Source organism: Ranitomeya imitator, chromosome 2, assembly GCF_032444005.1.
Source record: "Ranitomeya imitator isolate aRanImi1 chromosome 2, aRanImi1.pri, whole genome shotgun sequence".
NCBI classification, from domain to species: domain Eukaryota; kingdom Metazoa; phylum Chordata; class Amphibia; order Anura; family Dendrobatidae; genus Ranitomeya; species Ranitomeya imitator.
In genome coordinates, this window is record NC_091283.1 from 201,735,093 (window position 1) to 201,756,581 (window position 21,489).

Here is a 21,489-nt window from a genome sequence, read left to right on the forward strand (position 1 = left end):
AATGGGATGCGTTTTGTAAGCTTTTTTCTTTAAGCGTTTCAACAGCGGGCAAACGCGGCACAGACGCTTAAACAAAAAACGCAACATGGGCACATAGCCTTATTACATCTCTTTCACGATTACCTTTAAAAACTTTGCTGCACTGCTGAATCCACCACACAATAGACTAGCTGCAGACTCCGCTGTCATAGTGGGCTGCATTGTGGGGTATTGAAGAATATCACATCTCAAGATAAAAAATATGCTAAAACAAGCCAAATTCAACTACAGAAGTCTGCACCCTGCCCCCTCTTGACCTCCCCTACGCTCTACCCCCCTCGGCACCTCCCCTACGCTCTACCCCCCTCGGCACCTCCCCTACGCTCTACCCCCCTCGGCACCTCCCCTACGCTCTACCCCCCTCGGCACCTCCCCTACGCTCTACCCCCCTCGGCACCTCCCCTACGCTCTACCCCCCCCCGGCACCTCCCCTACGCTCTACCCCCCCCGGCACCTCCCCTACGCTCTACCCCCCCCCCCCCTCGGCACCTCCCCTACGCTCTACCCCCCCTCGGCACCTCCCCTACGCTCTACCCCCCCTCGGCACCTCCCCTACGCTCTACCCCCCTCGGCACCTCCCCTACGCTCTACCCCCCTCGGCACCTCCCCTACGCTCTACCCCCCCCCCGGCACCTCCCCTACGCTCTACCCCCCTCGGCACCTCCCCTACGCTCTGCCCCCCTCCGCACCTCGCCACGCTCTGCCTCTCTTGGTGCCCAGGCAACATCCTTGGACCCATCGGGCATACCTTGCGGTGGTTAGGGCAGCATCAGCTTTCCGACAGGTTCCCGGTTGCCCTTCTATGCACAATCTTTTACAATCTTAAAAACATTGCATAAATATGCAGCATTTTCACTATACCTTGGAAAGCCTTAGGATATGCAGTCGGAGAAAGCAGACAAACCAGAGGCTGGCCAAACAGATTGGTGAAATTCTGGGGACAAAAATAATTTAAAAAATAAATAAAACCATGTAAAATGCAAATACAATAGATAATAAAAAAAATACTACAAAAGGAGTAGACTTTATACATTTACAAGTAGGTATTCTAATCTTGGCTAACATGAAGGAATGTATAGTCACAGTTATAAGGTGTCCACAGCTGCCACTGACCAGCACTTAACTCACATTTCCCATGGCTGCCAGTACCAAACACTGGAGATGAGCACATTTCATTATGTAGATAGTCTGTACTGACAGGTACAACACAAACCAAAACATTTCATTTTTTTTTTTTTTAAATAAAAAAAAAACAAACAAAAACAGATTAGATTGGCAGCCTCCTGTTTACACGGTGCACAGGCAGAAAATTGCATATCAGGGTTGTGGGTGGGGTAATACAAGGGTCAGCATTCAGAGAACTGTTAGATCTGTGGCCGATAAAACAGGGATTTGATTTTATCAAAACTACAGCAAGCTGTCCAGTAAGTGATACATCACCAGAATCAGGGTCTCTGCCCGTACATCATGCTGATCTCAGATTGGGTAGCAAAAACAAGTGACTGATCCTTTTAACAAAGAATCCCTGTTTAAAACAGTTTAGGCGGAAAAGAGAGTAAAGCTGGGCATAAGAGTCGCCCTCCAGCAGACAGTCACCTCCCTCGACGGCCTCAACGACATGCATGCTCTGCCAGGTGGGCATGACCGAAAGAGAGACTAGCCGTTACCACACACCTCCCACAATGTGCCCAGTCCATGCTTCCTCCAACATCTGCCATCATGGAGCAATTAGGAGGCACAGACTGTTGGCAGGATTAGCGGACATTAATGAGTACAGCTGGCAGGAGGGAGGCACAGGGCGAAACATGAACAAGCCACCTGGTCTTACCTGAAATCACGATGGGGAAAAAACAAACCTCACAGGGTACAATACAATTCTCTATTCCATGGGACTTAAAAGCTGCAGATCTGTGCCAACTATGACTAACAGTAAGTGGCTCCATTGGCAGGCCTCCACGTCTGCCACATTCAATCCTGCGGACAGGAGACGCCGAGAGCAGTTGGTGTCACAGCTGTGTCTGCCGGCGCTACTAACAATGCCCCCGTAATATCAGCCTGTGCCCAACTGCAGGAAGCAGTGAGCCCACCAGCTGTCAGCGTACCACCGGTGCTAATCACAGTACTGACCCGAGTGTCATATACAGCACCACCCAGTAATGGCACATATGTATGGGAACACAAGCCGCCAGCTGTCAGCGTACCCCGGTCCTAATCACAGTACTGACCCGAGCGTCATACACAGTACTGACCCGAGCGTCATATACAGCACCGCCCAGTAATGGCACATATGTATGGGAACACAAGCCGCCCGCTGTCAGCGTACCCCCGATGCTAATCACCGTACTGACCCGAGCGTCATACACAGCACCACCCAGTAATGGCACATGTATGGGAACACAAGCCGCCCGCTGTCAGCGTACCCCTGATACTGATCATATGTTATGACCTGGTGGTCAGGACAATAATGGACCTGGTGGTTAAGAGCACACGGAATGACCTGATAGTTACTGATAATAAGGACGAGCTCTGGGACGTGGGAACTCTGCTGACCGCAATCCCTAAACCTATCAAACACACTAGAAATAGCCGTGGATTGCGCCTAACGCTCCCTATGCAACTCGGCACAGCCTAAGAAACTAGCTAGCCCTGAAGATAGAAAAATAAAGCCTACCTTGCCTCAGAGAAATTCCCCAAAGGAAAAGGCAGCCCCCACATATAATGACTGAGTAAAGATGAAAATACAAACACAGAGATGAAATAGATTTAGCAAAGTGAGGCCCGACTTACTGAACAGACCGAGGATAGGAAAGGTTACTTTGCGGTCAGCACAAAAACCTACAAAAAGACCACGCAGAGGGCGCAAAAAGACCCTCCGCACCGACTCACGGTGCGGAGGCGCTCCCTCTGCGTCCCAGAGCTTCCAGCAAGCAAGACAACAAATTAAATAGCAAGCTGGACAGAAAAATAGCAAACCAAAGAAATACAAGCTGGAACTTAGCTTCTGATGGGAAGACAGGTCACAAGAACGATCCAGGAGTGAACTAGACCAATACTGGAACATTGACAGGTGGCCTGGAGCAAAGATCTAAGTGGAGTTAAATAGAGCAGCCAGTTAACGAATTAACCTCGTCACCTGTGAAACTCAGAAACACCCACCAGAGGAAGTCCATGGACAGAACCAGCCGAAGTACCATTCATGACCACAGGAGGGAGCCAGACAACCGAATTCACAACATCATAGTACTGACCCGAGCGACATACACAGTACTGACCCGAGCGTCATACACAGCACCGCACAGTAATGGCACATATGTATGGGAACACAAGCCGCCAGCTGTCCATTTTTAGCACCTGCCAGACACACACTGCATACCCTTTATCATTGTCAGCACCTGCCGGACACACGGCATACCCCTTATTTTTAGCACCTGCCGGACACGCACGGCATACCCCTTTACATTTTGGGCATCTGCTGGACACATGGCATACCCCTTTTCATTTATAGCACCTGCCGGACACACACGGCATACCCCTTTACATTTTGGCCATCTGCTGGACACACGGCATACCCCTTTTCATTTTTTTGTGCTCGTTTTTTTTCCGTCCCCTTCTTCCTAGAGCTTAATTTTCCGACCACATAGCTGTATGACAACTTGTTTGTTGGTTTTTTTTTTGTGAAAGACAAGTTGACGTTTTGAACTTTAATTTTACCATATAATGTACGGAAAAACAGGAATTGAGTGAAATGGCGGGGGGAAAAAAACGCACACAATTCCGCTATTGTTTTTTGGAGTTTGTTTTCACAGCCATTCATTGTGGTGACGGTGACCCGGCCATACGAATGTCCAGGTCCGTACGACTATGGCCACACCAAACTAGTATAGATTGGGATATGTTCATTTTTCATACCACAATTTTTTTTAAAGAGTTTGTTTGGCCAATTTCTGACACCTGCAACGTTGTTTTCCATTAACAGAGCCGCGTGAGAATTTTTTTTGCTTGCCGAGAAGTAGATTTTAATTGGTGCCATTTTGGGTACATAGGATGTGCAGTTACCAAAAACAATGAGCAATTTGCAAGTTTCAACTTTATTTTCTTCATTGCATTTAACATATGGATTGAATAATGTTATAACTTGATAAACTGGACTTTATAAAATTGTGGGCAGAAGAAGCCTTTACTCACACACACAAAAAAAAAAAAAATATGTAAGGCTTGTTTTGAATTTTGTAAAAGACACGTGGGACACTCCCTAAATGTATTCAGGAAGGTGCTGTTGTCAGAGGAGACCAAATTGAACGTTTTAGCCACCATGGTAAATGTTATCTCTGGCGCCAAAGCAACACAGATCATCACCTCAAGAACGCCATCACCACAGTGAAACATGGTGGTGGCAGCATCATTATGTGGGGATGTTTTTCTGCAGCAGGGACGGGGACAATGTTCTGAGTGGAGGGGAAGATGGGCGGTGTGAAATACAGGGATATTTGTGAGCAAAACAAGTTTCAGTCTGTCAGGGATTGGGGTCAGAGATCCTTCCAACAAAACAGTGACCCAAAGCATACTGCTAAAGGAACACTCAAGTGGTTTAAGGGGAAACATGTAAATGTTTTGCAGTGGCGGCCGAGTCACAGCTCAGGCCTTAATCCAATTGGGAATCTGTGGTCAGACGTGAAGATCGCTGTTCACCAGAGAAACAAACCATCTAACATGAAGGGGCTGGAGCAGTTTTGCCTTGAGGAATGGGCAAAAATCCCAGTGGCCAGATGTGGAATGCTCATACAGACTTATCCAAAGCGACTTGCAGCTGTAATTGCCGCAAAAGGAGGCTCTACAAAGTACTGACTTAAGGGGGTGAAGAGTTATGCACACTGAGGTTTTCAGTTATTTTGTCCTATTTGTAGTTTGCTTTACAAAAACAAAAACACACTACTGTTCACAGATGTAGGCATGTTCTTTACATGAACGGATTTAAAATCCACCCAAAAATTTTTTAAAAGTTAAAAAAAAAAAAAAAAACAGCATTTTTCATGTTTTTGCTACTTCACAACATGGAAGTTCAAATGGAGATGGATGGGGGAGGTGGGTGAATACTTTTGCAAGTTACGGTGTTAAATATTGGTCCAAGAGCTACTCTGTAATTAACAATCTCGCAAGAGAAGCAATAAAATCTAAAGGTACTGTCACACTAGACGATATCGCTAGCGATCCGTGACGTTGCAGCGTCCTCGCTAGCGATATCGTCTAGTGTGACAGGCAGCAGCGATCAGGCCCCTGCTGGGAGATCGCTGGTCGGGGAAGAAAGTCCAGAACTTTATTTAGTCGCTGGACTCCCCGTAGACATCGCTGAATCGGCGTGTGTGACACCGATTCAGCGATGTCTTCGCTTGTAACCAGGGTAAACATCGGGTAACTAAGCGCAGGGCCGCGCTTAGTAACCCGATGTTTTCCCTGGTTACCATCCTAAAAGTAAAAAAACAAACACTACATACTTACCTTCCGCTGTCTGTCCTCGGCGCTCTGCTTCTCTGGTCTGGCTGTGAGCGTCGGTCAGCCGGAAAGCAGAGCGGTGACGTCACCTCTCTGCTTTCTGGCTGCCCGGCGCTCACAGCCAGACCAGAGAAGCAGAGCGCCGAGGACAGACAGCGGAAGGTAAGTATGTAGCGTTTGTTTTTTTACTTTTTAGGATGGTAACCAGGGTAAACATCGGGTTACTAAGCGCGGCCCTGCGCTTAGTTACCCGATGTTTACCCTGGTTACCGGGGACCTCGGGATCGTTGGTCGCTGGAGAGCGGTCTGTGTGACTGCTCTCCAGCGACCAAACAGCGACGCTGCAGCGATCAGGATCGTTGTCGGTATCGCTGCAGCGTCGCTATGTGTGACGGTACCTTAAGAGATGTGCTACTATCAGAGGTGCTTACGGCTTATCAAACATTTACGACACGCCATAAATACATGATCTGCGCTGGTTCCAGTTAAGACGACAATGCATGCAGCTTCTGACATTGTACTTTAAGTTGCTGAATCGGCTGAATGGGTCAGTAGTTCCACAAAGTTTCAATGAAGATGGTTGAAGACATTAAAAAAAATAAAAAATAAAAATCATCAAAAAACATGAAATCTAGTCAAACAAAAATACCTTGTATGCCACGCTGTTCGAGGAATCCACGATAATAAATAAGGGTTTCCTGGTGTAAGGGTACAGATCCCCGGGATGAAGGCTAGAAGACAAACAATGGTTTCCGTAACTTAAATGCCGCAGCCGGCGGATTGAGCTGGACAGTATGACAATAAATATGGTTAAGCCCCGGCACTTCTGTGATGGAGGGCTAGTCGTGTGCCGCTTCAGAAGAAAGCCGTCCTCATTCACATTAGACACCGCCAGCAGCAGGAGAATCCACAGCGGACAAGTCTAGGATCTGGAGTTAATATTTTTAGACATTTGTATAAATTGCTGTCAGGACTCACAGAAAAAGCCTGAGAGTCCTGCTGTCCCCGCCCACACACTGTGATTGACAGCTTGCCCTAGACAAAGAAATAGCTGTCAATCACTGTGAGGGAAGCAGGACTATCAGGCTTTCTGCACCAGTCCCGAAAGCATGGAATTAAGAAAATATTCAATTCAAATAATACAAAAAAAATAATCAGCTCAGCGTTGATAATCAGAACAGTAACATTCACTCAGTTATCCAGTCATGTACATCAAGTGGTGACTGCTGCAGACAATCAGTGGTGACATGTCGTACGATTGCCTTCCTTGATCCTACTGCTGTGCGGTGGTGCCAGAAGTTCGGCCATCAACCCCTGTGGCTACCGATTGACTGCAGTGGTAATTTAAAATGGATCTTAAAGAGGAGCAATGATACTAGGAGCCTAGGGTGGTCACAAAGTCATTTGGCCATTACCAAACACTGGTTAGCCATGAAAAGACATTTACTGGAGACCACCTTATTCCTAGTCCTGTAGTGATAATCTCCTGTTGAGAAAACACTGATTTGATTGAAACAACACAGCCCAATAAGTGAAATAGCTGGAATCAGAGCCTCAGCATACTGCTCTAAGATTCCAGAAAAAAAAAAACAGCTAAAAGTTCCAATGTAACCTTATTTTTAGGCTGGGAAAACTTTGGCATAATGTAATTGAATGGGGTTGCACTGTGATGCGAATGCAACAAGTCACAAAAATCCAACTGCTTCTGACCAGCGGCGCCTTGCTTGCTCGCAGCGGCGCCTTGCTTGCTCGCAGCGGCGCCTTGCTTGCTCGCAGCGGCGCCTTGCTTGCTCGCAGCGGCGCCTTGCTTGCTCGCAGCGGCGCCTTGCTTGCTCGCAGCGGCGCCTTGCTTGCAGTGGCGGCATACAACCCCATTCACATAGCTTACGTTGCTAAGTAGCGTCAATCCACAGAGTCGCTGTGTAGCCCCAACCTTAACATCAGAGTCATGGTGCACTCAATCACAACAATATAATGGCTGATACATAGGCACAACTGGCCAAGAAGACTCAACTACAAGATATTAAAAATTCCCCTCACCAGTGCATTTCTTTGTAAGTCTGATTCCTCTTGTGTAAAGCGTCACCATTGACCACATCTCGATTACTGTTGGTTAGGACCCCTCCAAAATCGTAAGGACCTGCAACGATTTAGCAACAAAGCAGCTTCAGCTAGAAACTTCCCCATCCTCCACATGCATCATGCAGACCACCCAGGCAGCTTGAAATGTCAGACTCCAGGGTCAAGGGTGCACAGTCTGCCTGCATAATATCTGCTATGGATCAATTTGAATACTTTTTTTTTTGTTTGGGAAATTTCGAAAACCAGAAATAAAACTTAATTGCATAAAAATGTGACGTACAGAAAGACTTGCACCCCTGAGCAAATGAATGTGACAACCTGTGAATGCACAAAGCCATATGACATTAGGTTATTACTGCTTACAAATATAGATACATAACCCGGTATATTTTCAAACCCCTACAATAACAGATTGTTCCTCAAGACATCTCCACACGCACTGCAATAAAGAAAGCCTAAGAGAGCCATGCTGTACGTGCGGCTCTGTCTCACAACCATCGCCAGCACCGGTCAAATACTCTAGCACCTGACAATAAGGAGAAATGTACCAAGAACAGCGAGCGTCTATAAGAGTTCCCCAGGGATCCAGTTAGCCGAAATAAAGAGTTTTCCATTTTCGGGGACTTTTTTTTATTTTTTTTTTTACAGTTTTGCAGTTAGGGTAAGTTCACACTGCAGCAAAAGCCGATCTCTTGGCAGGAAAGAAGTTGCAGAAAAAAAAAGTCCTATTCCAAAGAATGAGATATTAGCCCAAAAAACGCTGCAACGCCTGATACCTGCATTATTTCAACACCCATTGCTGAAAGAAAGACATGCTCTACTGGGCAAAAAACCAAAATCCTGATTTAAAAAAAAAAAAAAACAACAACTGTGAAAGAGATTTTTGACATCTCATAGGCTTTGCTGGTGCTGAAAAACGCAGTTGAAAATTTGCCTAGAAAAACACTGCAAAACCGCCCAGTGTGAACTTAGCCTTTTTCTTTCACAGCCTTTGTTTTCCTGCTGCATACTCAACATTAGTGATGAGGGACTGTGCCGGGATAAGGTGTTATCTGAGCATGCTCAGGTGCTAGCAGAGTGTCTTCTTCATGCTCAAATAATATGTTTGAGTGTCTGCATCTGCATGTTACCAAACAGGCAATGCCTGCATGTGTTGTGGCAGCTGCGGGGAGACATGCAGCACCGGGGACTCGGACATATTATTTGAGCATGCCAAAGTCACTCGGTTAGCAACAAAGCATGCTCAGATAACACCTTATCCCAACACGTTCACTCATCACTATTCAACTTCAATGGCCACTAACCGGAATTTAGTGATATTTACATCTGACTGTAAAAAAAATGATAAGGGAAAAGCTCCTGCTGCAGCCAGTAGCCTGACACACGAGAAGAATGAGGAGGGTGGGGAATGAAGAATGAGGAGGAGACGACGAGGGAGAAGAATGAGGAGGAGGAGAATGAGGAGGAGACGACGAGGGAGAAGAATGAGGAGGAGACGACGAGGAAAAATGAGGAGGACACGACGAGGGAGAAGAAAGAGGAGGAGACGACGAGGGAGAAGAATGAGGAGGAGAAGAAGGAGAAGAATGAGGAGGAGAAGAGGGAGAAGAAGATTGAGGAAGAGAAGAATACAGGAGACAACTGACTTCAAGGGACATGAAGGCTTCTTTATATATTTCTTAGTTGTAACGGCAATATCAGACCATATAGCATATAGAAGAGAATGATACGGTTTATTTGAGCGTTGTCTCTGTTCAGCATTGCTATAAGGTGGCCATACACTTCCCTCTCTCGTCCAATGACTGCCATTTCTTCAGAATCAGAGCCCCCCACTCCTCAGTAGGGAAATGTGAGCAAGTCCCCGCCAGGCACTAAACACAGCAGCCAGGTTATTATTCTGTGGCTGTTGAACATGAGCTCTGCGAATCGCCTCTTACTCCCCAGAAGCCACAGTTCTTCTGATTAGCTGGCCGGACATGGCATTCTGCATGCCTCATACCGTAATGATTAAATTGCGCCAGGCTGGTAATCAGAAGAGGATTGCGGTTTGCTGTCAGGTAGAAGGATCGCAAGGCTCTTGTTAAGCAGTCACAGAATACTGACCTGGCCGTTGTGGGACCAGGGTCCAGCATGCTGATTAGCGGACCTCTCACAGACATCTCCGGTGGGGATTATCTTCTTTGAGTACAACAAATAGGCATGTTAAAACTCAACCTGTCACCCGTTCCCTCCCCACATCCTGAAGCCACCACCATCATACATGTTAGGTTACCCGGTTCTAACTAAATTTGGTGGCTACGGTATAAAATCCTTTTCCAGTGCTTGGCCGTGAGTCTGCAAGAACCTAATGTGAAGTATAAAGATAATCACAAGTGTGTGACAAGTAAATAGCAGCACTCTGTACCGGCCGCAGTAGTAAGAAATAATACATCTATACTCCTCTAAGTCTGCAGTCCGTGAAGAGGCCGCTGCAGATCTACAACTGTCTGCCATGCTCAGCGGTGTTCAGCCATGCAAACTGGAGCGTGGCAATGGATAGCATGCTGCAGATAAAGGAATGCATGTTTAGTCCAGCTGATGGAGGTGATTTATGGATGCAGATCTTTGATGTCTGTTAGGTTTCAAGATCAGGGGTCAAACAGCTCGTTGTTAAATGTATCCTGTATCTACCCACACGCTGTTCCCTTCAACTACCCTACATCTTCGGTGTTTCTGGTGCAAATTGGCCAGTCAGACATTTTATATATGCCTGATGCTAGGGAGGAGAGTATCAAATTGTCCAACCCCGGTTCGTGCCTTGTGGTCGTGGACAGGAGCTGCACAAGTTTACCGCCCCGTTTGGTTCACCAGGCAGGCATGAGGTTATCTCTGCGGCACACAGATGACATCTCACCAGCCTAGCGAGTGGGACCAGGGCGGAAGACAGCAGCTGGGAACATATTAGAGATACCACTCTAGTGGCGAGATAACAAAAAAAAAAAAAATGGGTTTGTTCATGTTCAGCATTCTAACTGGAAGTTCAGCTGCAGAGAGAAAATGAAATTCTATCCTCTCTGCAGCCTCCTGCTGCTAATCATCAAAGCAATGCAGGGAGCGCTGCCATTCCCCTGCTCCTTGACCGACATCGCTCACCGCACACGCTGCGTCGCAGGTTGCCACTCTACGTGCCGGGATGCAATTATAGCAGAGGTCACTGTATAGTGAGCACTCTGAGCGATTTACTGCAGAGAGAATGGAACTTAATCCCCCATTTCCACCATAGAATCCCTGAAGCCCCCTTTAATGTTTTACTTCTAAGACTAAAGCTTTCCTAGAGAGAGATATTTAGCAAACGCTAAAGAAAAAGAGCTGCGGTGTTGGAAGCGGACTGCTTGGCGTTAATGAGAGGTGATTGGACAGATGAGCAGCGGCCGCCATGTTAGGATATGAATGTCGTGTCAGCCCCTGCACCACTGGAGGGGCCTGGATCACAAAGCAGCAAATTAGTAATGCTCAAGGCAAGCAGTCCGGTACATGCAAGGTCAGGCTGCTCCAGCAGTGAGGCGCCCCGCACAGCATGGAATAAAGAGAATTGGAGCCCTGTGAATGACAGGGAGCATTCCTTTATCGTACCTTCATAGTCAGAGCGACCTGTAGGAAAGACGCCCGTGGCAGATAAGTAAATCAGGAGGGCACTGTTTGCAGGCAGCTCCTACAGAAGAAAACAATGAAGAGGAGAATTACATCGGAAAATTATAATAACTAAAATAAATAAAATAATAATAACAATGATAATATAAATTACAAAATAAATATATATGAATACAGTACAGACCAAAAGTTTGGACACCTCATTTAAAGATTTTTCTGTATTTTCATGACTATGAAAATTGTACATTCACACTGAAGGCATTAAAACTATGAATTAACACATGTGGAATTATATACTTAACAACAAAGTGTGAAACAACTGAAATTATGTCTTATATTCTAGGTTCTTCAAAGTAGCCACCTTTTGCTTTGATGACTGCTTTGCACACTCTTGGCATTCTCTTGATGAGCTTCAAGAGGTAGTCACCGGGAATGGTTTTCACTTCACAGGTGTGCCCTGTCAGGTTTATTAAGTGGGATTTCTTGCCTTATAAATGAGGTTGGGACCATCAGTTGTGTTGTGCAGAAGTCTGGTGGATACACAGCTGATAGTCCTACTGAATAGACTGTTAGAATTTGTATTATGGCAAGAAAAAAGCAGCTAAGTCAAGAAAAAGGAGTGGCCATCGTTACTTTAAGAAGTGAAGGTCAGTCAGTTTGAAAAATTGGGAAAAAACTTTGAAAGTGTCCCCAAGTGCAGTAGCAAAAACCATCAAGCGCTACAAAGAAACTGGCTCAAATGAGGATCGCACCAGGAAAGGAAGATCAAGAGTCACCTCTGCTTCTGAGGATACGTTTATCCGAGTCACCAGCCTCAGAAATCGCAGGTTAACAGCAGCTCAGATTAGAGACCAGGTCAGTGCCACACAGAGTTCTAGTAGCAGACACATCTCTACAACAACTGTTAAGAGGAGACTTTGTGCAGCAGGCCTTCATGGTAAAATAGCTCCTAGGAAACCACTGCTAAGGACAGGCAACAAGCAGAAGAGAAATTTTTGGGCTAAAGAACACAAAGAATGGACGTTAGACCAGTGGAAATCTGTGCTTTGGTCTGATGAGTCCAAATTTGAGATCTTTGGTTCCAACCACCGTGTCTTTGTGCGACGCAGAAAATCTGAACGGATGGACTATACATGCCTGGTTCCCACCGTGAAGCATGGAGGAGGAGGAGGTGTGATGGTGTGGGGGTGCTTTGCTGGTGACACTGTTGGGGATTTATTCAAAATTGAAGGCATACTGAACCAGCATGGCTACCACAGCATCTTGCAGCGGCATGCTATTCCATGCGGTTTGCGTTTAGTTGGACCATCATTTATTTTTCAACAGGACAATGACCCCAAACACACCTCCAGGCTGTGTAAGGGTTATTTGACCAAGAAGGAGAGTGATGGGGTGCTACGCCAGATGACCTGCCCTCCACAGTCACAGACCTGAACCCAGTCGAGATGGTTTGGGGTGAGCTGGACCGCAGAGTGAAGGCAAAAGGGCCAAAAAGTGCTAAGCATCTCTGGGAACTCCTTCAAGATTGTTTGAAGACCATTCCCGGTGACTACCTCTTGAAGCTCATCAAGAGAATGCCAAGAGTGTGCAAAGCAGCCATCAAAGCAAAAGGTGGCTACTTTGAAGAACCTAGAATATAAGACAATTTCAGTTGTTTCACACTTTTTTTTAAGTATATAATTCCACATGTGTTAATTCATAGTTTTGATGAAAAACACAGGAAAAAAAACAAAAAAAAAACACCATCCCTTCATAATGTAACCTGAAGGAGATCGCTGATGGACACTCCGTTAACTCATTCTGCAGCTGGCAAAAAAATACTGCAGAATAGAGGCGATAGAAGGCTAAATATTTTTTGTAATGAAACCCATTTACAAAAATGATTTTTTTTAACCTTATGTACAAATGAAGGGGGTCTGCCAGGAAATAGAAAACAACTACAGCTACAATTCACTACACAGCCAGACTACATCATAACTAATGGTCTGCAGGCATATTACCACATTTCATGTCTAAGATTTATTGCATCCGGTGTGCATTTCCTTTTACACTTTAAAAAGAAATCTGTCAACAGTTTTTATGCCATGTAATCTGAGAGCAGCATGATGTAGGAGCAGAGACCCCGATTCCTGCGATGTCACTTACTGGACTGTGATGCTCTGAAGAAAATCAGTATTTTATCAGCAGGAGATTATCCCTAAAGCAGGAGATTAGATCCCAATTTTTTCATTTTCACAAGGGTGACCGGAGAAGAAAATGGACCCCAATGTTTACTATGCAATTTCCCCCATATGTGCGGGAAAACTTCTGTTTGGACGTACGGCAGAGCTTGGAAGGGAAGGAGCACCGACTTTGAATGCAAAATATGCTGAAATAATCAGCGGATGCCATGTTGCGCTTGGAAAACCCCTGATGTGCCTTAACAGTGGAACACCCCACAAGTGATCCCATTTTGTAAACCTAGACCCCTCAAAGGAACTTATCTAGATGTGTGGTGAGCACCTTGAACCTCTCTAGGTGCTTCACAGAAGTTTGTAATGTTGAAAGGTGAAAATAAAAAATCTATTTGTTCCCACAAAAATGATCATTTAGCCCTAAATTTTGCATTTTCACAATAATAACAGATGAAATTGCACCATACAATTTGTTATGCAATTTCTTCCAAGTACGCCAATGCCCAATATGTGGAGGAAAACTACTGTTTGGGCGCACAAGAGGGCTCAGAAGGGAAGAAGCGGCATTTGACTTTTGGAAGTCAAAATTGGAAGGAATAATTAGAGGAAAACATGTCACGTTTGGAGAACCCCCAATGTGCCCAAATAGTTGAAATTCACCTCAAATGACCCCATTTTGGAAATTAGACTCATAAGGAATTTACCTAGATGTGTGGTGAGCATATTGAACCCCCAGGTGCTTCACAGAAGTTTATAACAGATGTGAAAATTAAAAAAACAAATAAATGAATTTTTCCCAACAAAAAATGTTTATCTCCAAATGTTTGATTTTCACAAGGGTAACTAACAGAAGAAAATAGACCCCAAATTCTGTTGTGCAATTTCTTCAGAGTACACAGACACCCCAAATTTGGGGGAAAAACTACTGTTTGGGCACACATCAGTGCTCAGAAAAGAAGGATTGACGTTCTGGAAAGCAGACTTTGATAGAATGGTCTGAGGGTGTCACGTTGCGTTTGGAGAGCTCCTGATGTGCCTTAACAGTGGAAACCCTGCACAAGTGACCCCATTTTGGAAACTAGACCACTCAAGGAATTTATCTAGATGTGTGGTGAACACCTTAAACCCACAGGTGCTTCACAGAATAGGACAACGTTGATCTGTGAATATGAGAAAAAATATTCTTCCACAAAAATGTTGTTTTAGCCCCAATTTTTTTTAATTTACGCAAGGATAACAAAAGAAAATTGACACCAAAGTATGTTGTGCAATTTCTCCTTAGTCCATATTTTTCAAACTAAAAGACGCACCGGACCATAAGATGCACCCAAAATTTGGGGTGAAAATTGCAGAAAAATACTTTTATAAGATGGGGGTCCGTCTTATTGTCCAAATTTAAGGTATCTTACCTGAGGGTTGGCGGTGGCAGAGCAGGGTCACAGGAGGCATGGTGGTGGCAGAGGTGCGGTGATGCTGAGGCGCGGTGGGTGGTACGGTGTGCACCTGAGCAGGGTCCCTTCCTGCTTAGGTGGGCGACGCCACGGCCTGGTGTCCATGGGGGGATGGGGTTGCGGCAGTGCTGTGGCGGCGGCAGCCCTCAGGTAAGATACCTTAAATTTCGACAATAAGACGAACTGCGAACTCGGCTTCAGGAAAATGGCTGCCGCGATCTCAATCTACGCACGCGCGTCCATTTTCCTGAAGCCCCGTGAAGAAGAGAACTCACTTTGCGCACGTGCGGCCTCAGGAAAATGGCTGCCGCCACCGAGAAGGCCGTGATTCACCCGGCTCTGCTGCTCGCCTTGGATACCGGGCTGCAACGTCACCTCACCTGTGGAAGGGACCCTGCTCACGCCATACAGCTCCTCATCAAACCCGCACCTCTGCTGCCACCACACCACTGCCGGTAATCCTGCATTCGAACTATAAGACGCAGGTGATGGCCATGACGTGTATATAGTACATTGGTCAGGAAGTACTTCTCAACCATGATGTATGTATACTGCAAATGTCAGTAAGGGGCTAAAGGCCTGTGCACACGTAAATGCGCATGATACAGAAAAATCAGGCTTGTAGACTGGTGGTGTAAATACAACTTTTTAAAGTAGATATTTTAGTCAAAACAAAAAGTGGACTCAAAAGGAATGAGACCTAAAAAGATTTTTAGCAAAAGACGGCATTCTGGTATGGACACTAACTGTAAGAAGAACGTAGAAGCAAGTTTAAAGGGACCTTCTTAGAAACGCAAAGGTGAAAATCAAGCCATTGTATTATTGCAGGAGAAAAGGAGCTCGCCCTACACCAGTGTTTCCCAACTCCGGTCCTCAAGAGCCACCAACAGGTCATGTCTTCAGGATTTCCTTAGTATTGCCCAGGTGATTGAATGCTTGCCTGTCCAGGTGATGCAATTATCACCTGTTCAATACTAAGGAAATCCTGAAAAAATGACCTGTTGGTGGCTCTTGAGGACCGGAGTTGGGGAACACTGCCCTACACCAACGTCATAGATAACCCATCCCTTTTTGCAGGCCCGTGGGGCGTCCTCACGACGGTGGCAGCTTCATTGTCAGTCATTATTACGTGCTGCTCAGGAAATAACACCCCGTACATGTGTAAACGTAAACTAAACAAGCACGAACCTTGAAAGATGCTGCAAGGAAGGTGTACAGTTGGCTGAACGTTGGCTTATACAGAAGATACTTATGGGGGTTCTCTCGTTTTGTTGGCTTCTCTGCAGGATCCTGTAAAACCAATATAGCACAGGTAAGAAAAAGAAATCCACCAATATATAAAGCATGTGTCTAGGACTCTGTTCACACTAGCATCACGGCTTTAATTTATAGACAACGCTACGACAGCTTCACCGGACCAGATTATAATCAGAAACCAGTGCGCACTAATCCCAGCGACTTTAATCCATTTCATACAGTCAGAACTTTGACAAATACCAAACGGCAGTGTGAACAGAGACAAGAGCTCTAGTATAAAGGACACAGTCACCGCAGTAAAAGACCACCTAGCTACCTGCAATCCTGGTTTATTCATTTGAGAGGTCAGGTTCATCGGTTCTCTCTCCAGAGCTTGTAGCATTCGGAACATGTCGATCGTCAGCTCGCTGAACTTCACCTACATTGAAACAAGTAAAAAAAGAAAATTCTGAGAAAAAAAATAAATAAATTCTTACATTTTTTTATCAATTTTTTTTTCTTTTTAATAACAGCCATTGAAATTCAACAGATCTAAAATCTTGCAATCGGCTCTCACTTAAAGAGAGCATGTCCCCCCCAAAAAACTAAAAAAATAAAATTACACAAGAACACCTGTAGTATAGCTATTAGTGATTTTATTGGCATTAAAATACAAATGAGGGGGCTTTGTTGCATCTTTGCCGTGTGTACTGAGCACTTTGTCATATCTTGATTGACACTGCCTGAACTCAGCCCTGCCGGCTCTGATCACCGGCTCCTGTCTACAGTGCGGCAGCTGCAGACAGGAGCGAGCGATGAGGAGTGCAGCTGCACAATGTGCGGAGGTGTAGAGCTGCCGATTATTATCATATCTTTATTGACTAAGTGAACTCAATTAGCAGCTCTGCACCCCCACAGTCACTGCAGCCCCTCTCATAGGATCTTTGCCGGCTCTCATCGCTGGCTCCTGTCTGCAGCTGCCCATCAGCACACAGAGAGCAATAACATTATGCAAGCCCGGCTGCAGAGTTCAAGCAGCGCTCAAAATATTTTTTTTATGCTAACTAAACCACTACAATCTCTACTACATGTATGCCAAGACCCCAACAAACCTGTACAAGTGGCTTAAGGGAGCATTTTGGGGGTGACAAACTCCCTTTAAAAAGCCAATTCACAAGGGTCAAAGAAAACTATTTGGGCATAGAGCAGTTTGTAATATAGTTGTGCCCCCATACAGAATTATGGCCATTTAAGCAGAAATTGGACCACGATGTGATGCACAGCATGGCCAAGGGTCTCCCGACCCAAACTTGACAGTGTTATGTGCTTATGAGACTATTGCGTTCGTGTCGGGAGACATACACGGCCAGTACGTAAATCAGACGACTGTAGCCTTACATGGGGCAGTGTGCTTAGATGGCTGTCGGATGATGATGGTTCAGCAAGCAATCATCTCACGGGGGTACTCTCATACACAAGAGAGCTTGCTTTGCAGACTCCCATGTTCTCCAAGAGAGCCACTGCCTGACATCACCGGCGGCAGATCATCTCTGGGAGAATAAGATCAGCAGTCCTTAGCATCCAATTTGGCAGGTTTATCATGTGGGGGTCTTTCCAGGTAGCACTAATGTGACGTTCTCACCTGATTATTGCAGTTGCCAATGATGAGAGCGTCAGCAAGCATCAACTGTCCGACGACCATGCCCTGCTCCAACATGGGTCCTGTGCCCTCCGCCAGTCGATTGGAGATGATTACAATGGTGTTGTCATCATTTAGAACCATCACGGGGTCTGCCTGCCACCGGGGAGAAGCGGAAGATTAGGTGAAAAGTGCAGCTTTATCAAGTGGAAACGTCTAAACTTGCTGAACAGACGACTGAGGCGACAAGCCATTAAACATGACATATTCGAGAAGGAGTCTCAGGAGAGACAACATGAAGGCCACGTGAACTAAAACCACCGCGACCCAATCATGAGGGAATAATAGGAGAAGCCTTGGAACTCGCTGTCAGTTCATCAGCCGGTGTCGGCTACCACTTCATTATTTAGATTAAATGTAAATGAGATGCCATGCTGAAGGAATCGTCTCGGGAGGAAAACAAGGATTTTTCATGTACTGGATATGTTCTTTGAAGCCAGAACGAGTAAACGATCTGCAACTTTTTACTCTGAGGCTCGTGCATAATGTATAACCTGGCCAGTCTAAATATTGCATTTGTTCCCCTCTGAGCACTTCTTTGGACTCAAACCAGCGATTAGGAAGGAGACAGTTTCCTAATGTTAAATGCATGCAACCGATCACCAGATGATCGGGCTAAACTGGCCAAGATGAGCTGGTCTACATGCAACGTAAGGCATTTTAATCTCAAATGGTCAAGATGGGCTGGTCTACACGCAACACAAGAGACATTATTAATGATCGGGCTAAGCTGGCCAAGATGGGCTGGTCTACACGCAACACAAGAGACATTATTAATGATCGGGCTAAACTGGCCGAGATGGGCTGGTCTACATGTAACTTAAGGCATTTTAAGCTCAACTGGTCAAGATGGGCTGGTCTACACGCAACACAAGAGACATTATTAATGATCGGGCTAAACTGGCCGAGATGGGCTGGTCTACATGTAACTTAAGGCATTTTAAGCTCAACTGGTCAAGATGGGCTGGTCTACACGCAACACAAGAGACATTATTAATGATCGGGCTAAGCTGGCCAAGATGGGCTGGTCTACACGCAACACAAGAGACATTGTTAATGATCAGGCTAAACTGGCCGAGATGGGCTGGTCTACACGCAACGCAAGAGACATTTTATTAGGAAGACGTGGTCAGTGATCTAGGAAATCTACGGAACCTCGATAAAAGCAGCTACTTCTTGGAGAACCAGATTCCACTCCAACTGGTCCTCGGTATTGAAGCGATGGGTGTAGTCCTCAATTTCATCTGACAGTTCCTAAGATGCAAACATCAGTGATGAGACGGTGTGGTTAGAAGCCAAGGGTCATGGACCATTAAAATGAAGAGTTCATCAATTACCTTCACTAGGTCTTTAACAACGTCCATTTTATTTAGCAAGAGGCAGACGACGATAAAGCGAGCGTAGTACCGCAACTTCTTCACAACCAGCTCAGGCCTAAAAGACAATGACAGCAATCACCTATACCGCTTTTTCTAACTTTACTCTTATTTAAGTAACATTTTGTTTGGATGTTGCAGGAAAATAAGTTAGAGTGGGATATTATCGGGAGGCTTTGCAGCCGGAAATCTCACTTCCATGTACGATGTAGGACGGTATTATCAGTCTGAGAAGTCCGTACTAGAGTGCTGATGGGTGAAGCTTTATACATGAGCCGGTCGGTCAGCCATCCACCCTCCCCCATGTATTTGTACCTGTCGTCCAGAGTTATTCTCAGGTCCGTGAAAGCCTCTGCAGTAATCTATCCTGACAAACAATGTCAGCAGCTTAAGGGCCGCCGACTGCAATGACTGTCAATGAGCGGAAAAGCTTCACTGGGGCCAGACACTTCATACTTTTAAAACTGACAAGTGGTAGTTAAAGCAAGGTGACGAGTCACGGAGCAGGACGAGGTCCAGGGTGAATGGCGGAGAGAAAAAAAAGAAAAAAAAATCTGACTGTAGAAACAAATTTCACATGCCAATTGGTTCCCAGGAGGCGGCACAGTGGCCACCGGGCGGGAGCTCGGCCAACGGCTTCTTACTTGATGGCATCCTTGGCTCTTCTTTTGACTAGCCAGCCTGGAGCGATATCACATGTGCGTCACACCAGGCCGGCTAATCAAAAGAGGAGCATCAGGTAAGAGGCCGTTGGCTGGGCTCCCATATGGCGGCCACCAGACACTTGTCCGGATGCTGCAAATCAATTTGCACTATGTTTGGCTCAATATGGCTATGCCTAGGTAGATAAGAAACCAGTGTGCCACGCCAGCATGGAGTAGATGACGCGGAGAGGTGGCCATGGATGTGTGTGGCCTTCTTCAGTCCGGTCTATGAGCGCAGCAAAACTCTAAGGCGAAATCCCTTCACATGCACATTTGGATGGAGAAGTAACAGATACAAGCCTAAATTCTGCAGATACCGGGGGAAAAAAAAACACCTAGAGGGCAGTAAGGATGGTCCAAAAAAAGTTGTCACATCAATAGCATAAATGACACCAATAAATGCATCAATGGCGTGGAGCGTCTGCAGAGGGTGTGGGGTCTTACCTGTCCTCCTTGGTGACCTGGGAATAATAGGATCGCTGTCTTATTGCAGAGTAGAAGGAGAACGCTTCATTAAGGTAACTAGTCTCTGATGTACGAAGACTGGAAGAGAAGCACACGGGCATCATGAAGCTCAGTCACATCAACATCTCTGACTACAATCATTAAAGGGGTTGTCCAACATAAGAAAAAAAAATGGTGCCAATGATAAAAAAAAAATAAAAAAAAAATGATGAATATTCACCCAACCTACCCCCCCATGGATCCACTACAGGCTGCTGTAATGGTCAGTATCGGGAAAGGACGTGTCTTACTCTTCGATCACATGATCAGCGCGGGTTCAGAAGCGCCTCTAAGGCCGGCTTCACACTCAGCGTATGAAAATACGGTCCGTATATTACGGCCGTAATACGCTGAAATGTCCCGAAAATAGTGGTCCGTAGCTCCTCCGTAGGCAGGGTGTGTCAGCGTTTTTTGCGCATGGCATCCTCCGTATGTAATCCGTATGGCATCCGTACTGCGTGGTTTTCTCGCAGGCTTGCAAAACCAACATACCGCTATTATATGTATATATATTACTATTTTTTCCAGCGCTATACAGCTTGAAAGCCGGTAATTCAATTACCGGCTTTTTCTTTCTCCTTCCTAAAACCCGACATGATTTGAGACATGGTTTACATACAGTAAACCATGTCTTCTCTCCATTTTTTTTGCAGATTCCACACTACTAATGTCAGTAGAGTGCATCTGCAAAATTTGCCCGTTCTAGCTCTTAAAATAAAGGGTTAAATGGCGGAAAAAATTGGCGTGGGCTCCCGCGCAATTTTCTCCGCCAGAGTAGTAAAGCCAGTGACTGAGGGCAGATATTAATAGCCTGGAGAGGGTCCATGGTTATTGGCCCCCCCCCTGGCTAAAAATATCTGCCCCAAGCCACCCCAGAAAAGGCACATCTGGAAGATGCGCCTATTCTGGCACTTAGCCACTCTCTTCCCATTCCCGTGTAGCGGTGGGATATGGGGTAATGAAGGGTTAATGCCACCTTGCTATTGTAAGGTGACATTAAGCCTAATTAATAATGGAGAGGCGTCAATTATGACACCTATCCATTATTAATCCAATTGTAGTAAAGGGTTAAATAAAACACAAACATTATTTAAAATTATTTTA

At 45.6% G+C, this 21,489-nt stretch overlaps 1 protein-coding gene across 2 annotated transcripts in view; it reads right to left on the bottom strand.

Moving 5' to 3' along the window:
• The window catches only part of SCAI (suppressor of cancer cell invasion), a 126,839-nt gene that overhangs the window by 16,309 nt on the left and 89,041 nt on the right, over window positions 1-21,489 (bottom strand). For both annotated transcript variants that reach the window (XM_069748485.1, XM_069748487.1), the window contains exons 5-14: window positions 20,326-20,424; window positions 19,139-19,235; window positions 18,957-19,055; window positions 17,745-17,897; window positions 16,440-16,541; window positions 16,055-16,156; window positions 11,224-11,302; window positions 7,570-7,669; window positions 6,179-6,260; window positions 901-973 (exon numbers count right to left, since the gene is read on the bottom strand). In XM_069748485.1, coding sequence (XP_069604586.1) covers window positions 901-973; window positions 6,179-6,260; window positions 7,570-7,669; window positions 11,224-11,302; window positions 16,055-16,156; window positions 16,440-16,541; window positions 17,745-17,897; window positions 18,957-19,055; window positions 19,139-19,235; window positions 20,326-20,424 — 986 coding nt within the window. The remainder of the gene's footprint in view (window positions 1-900; window positions 974-6,178; window positions 6,261-7,569; window positions 7,670-11,223; window positions 11,303-16,054; window positions 16,157-16,439; window positions 16,542-17,744; window positions 17,898-18,956; window positions 19,056-19,138; window positions 19,236-20,325; window positions 20,425-21,489) is intronic.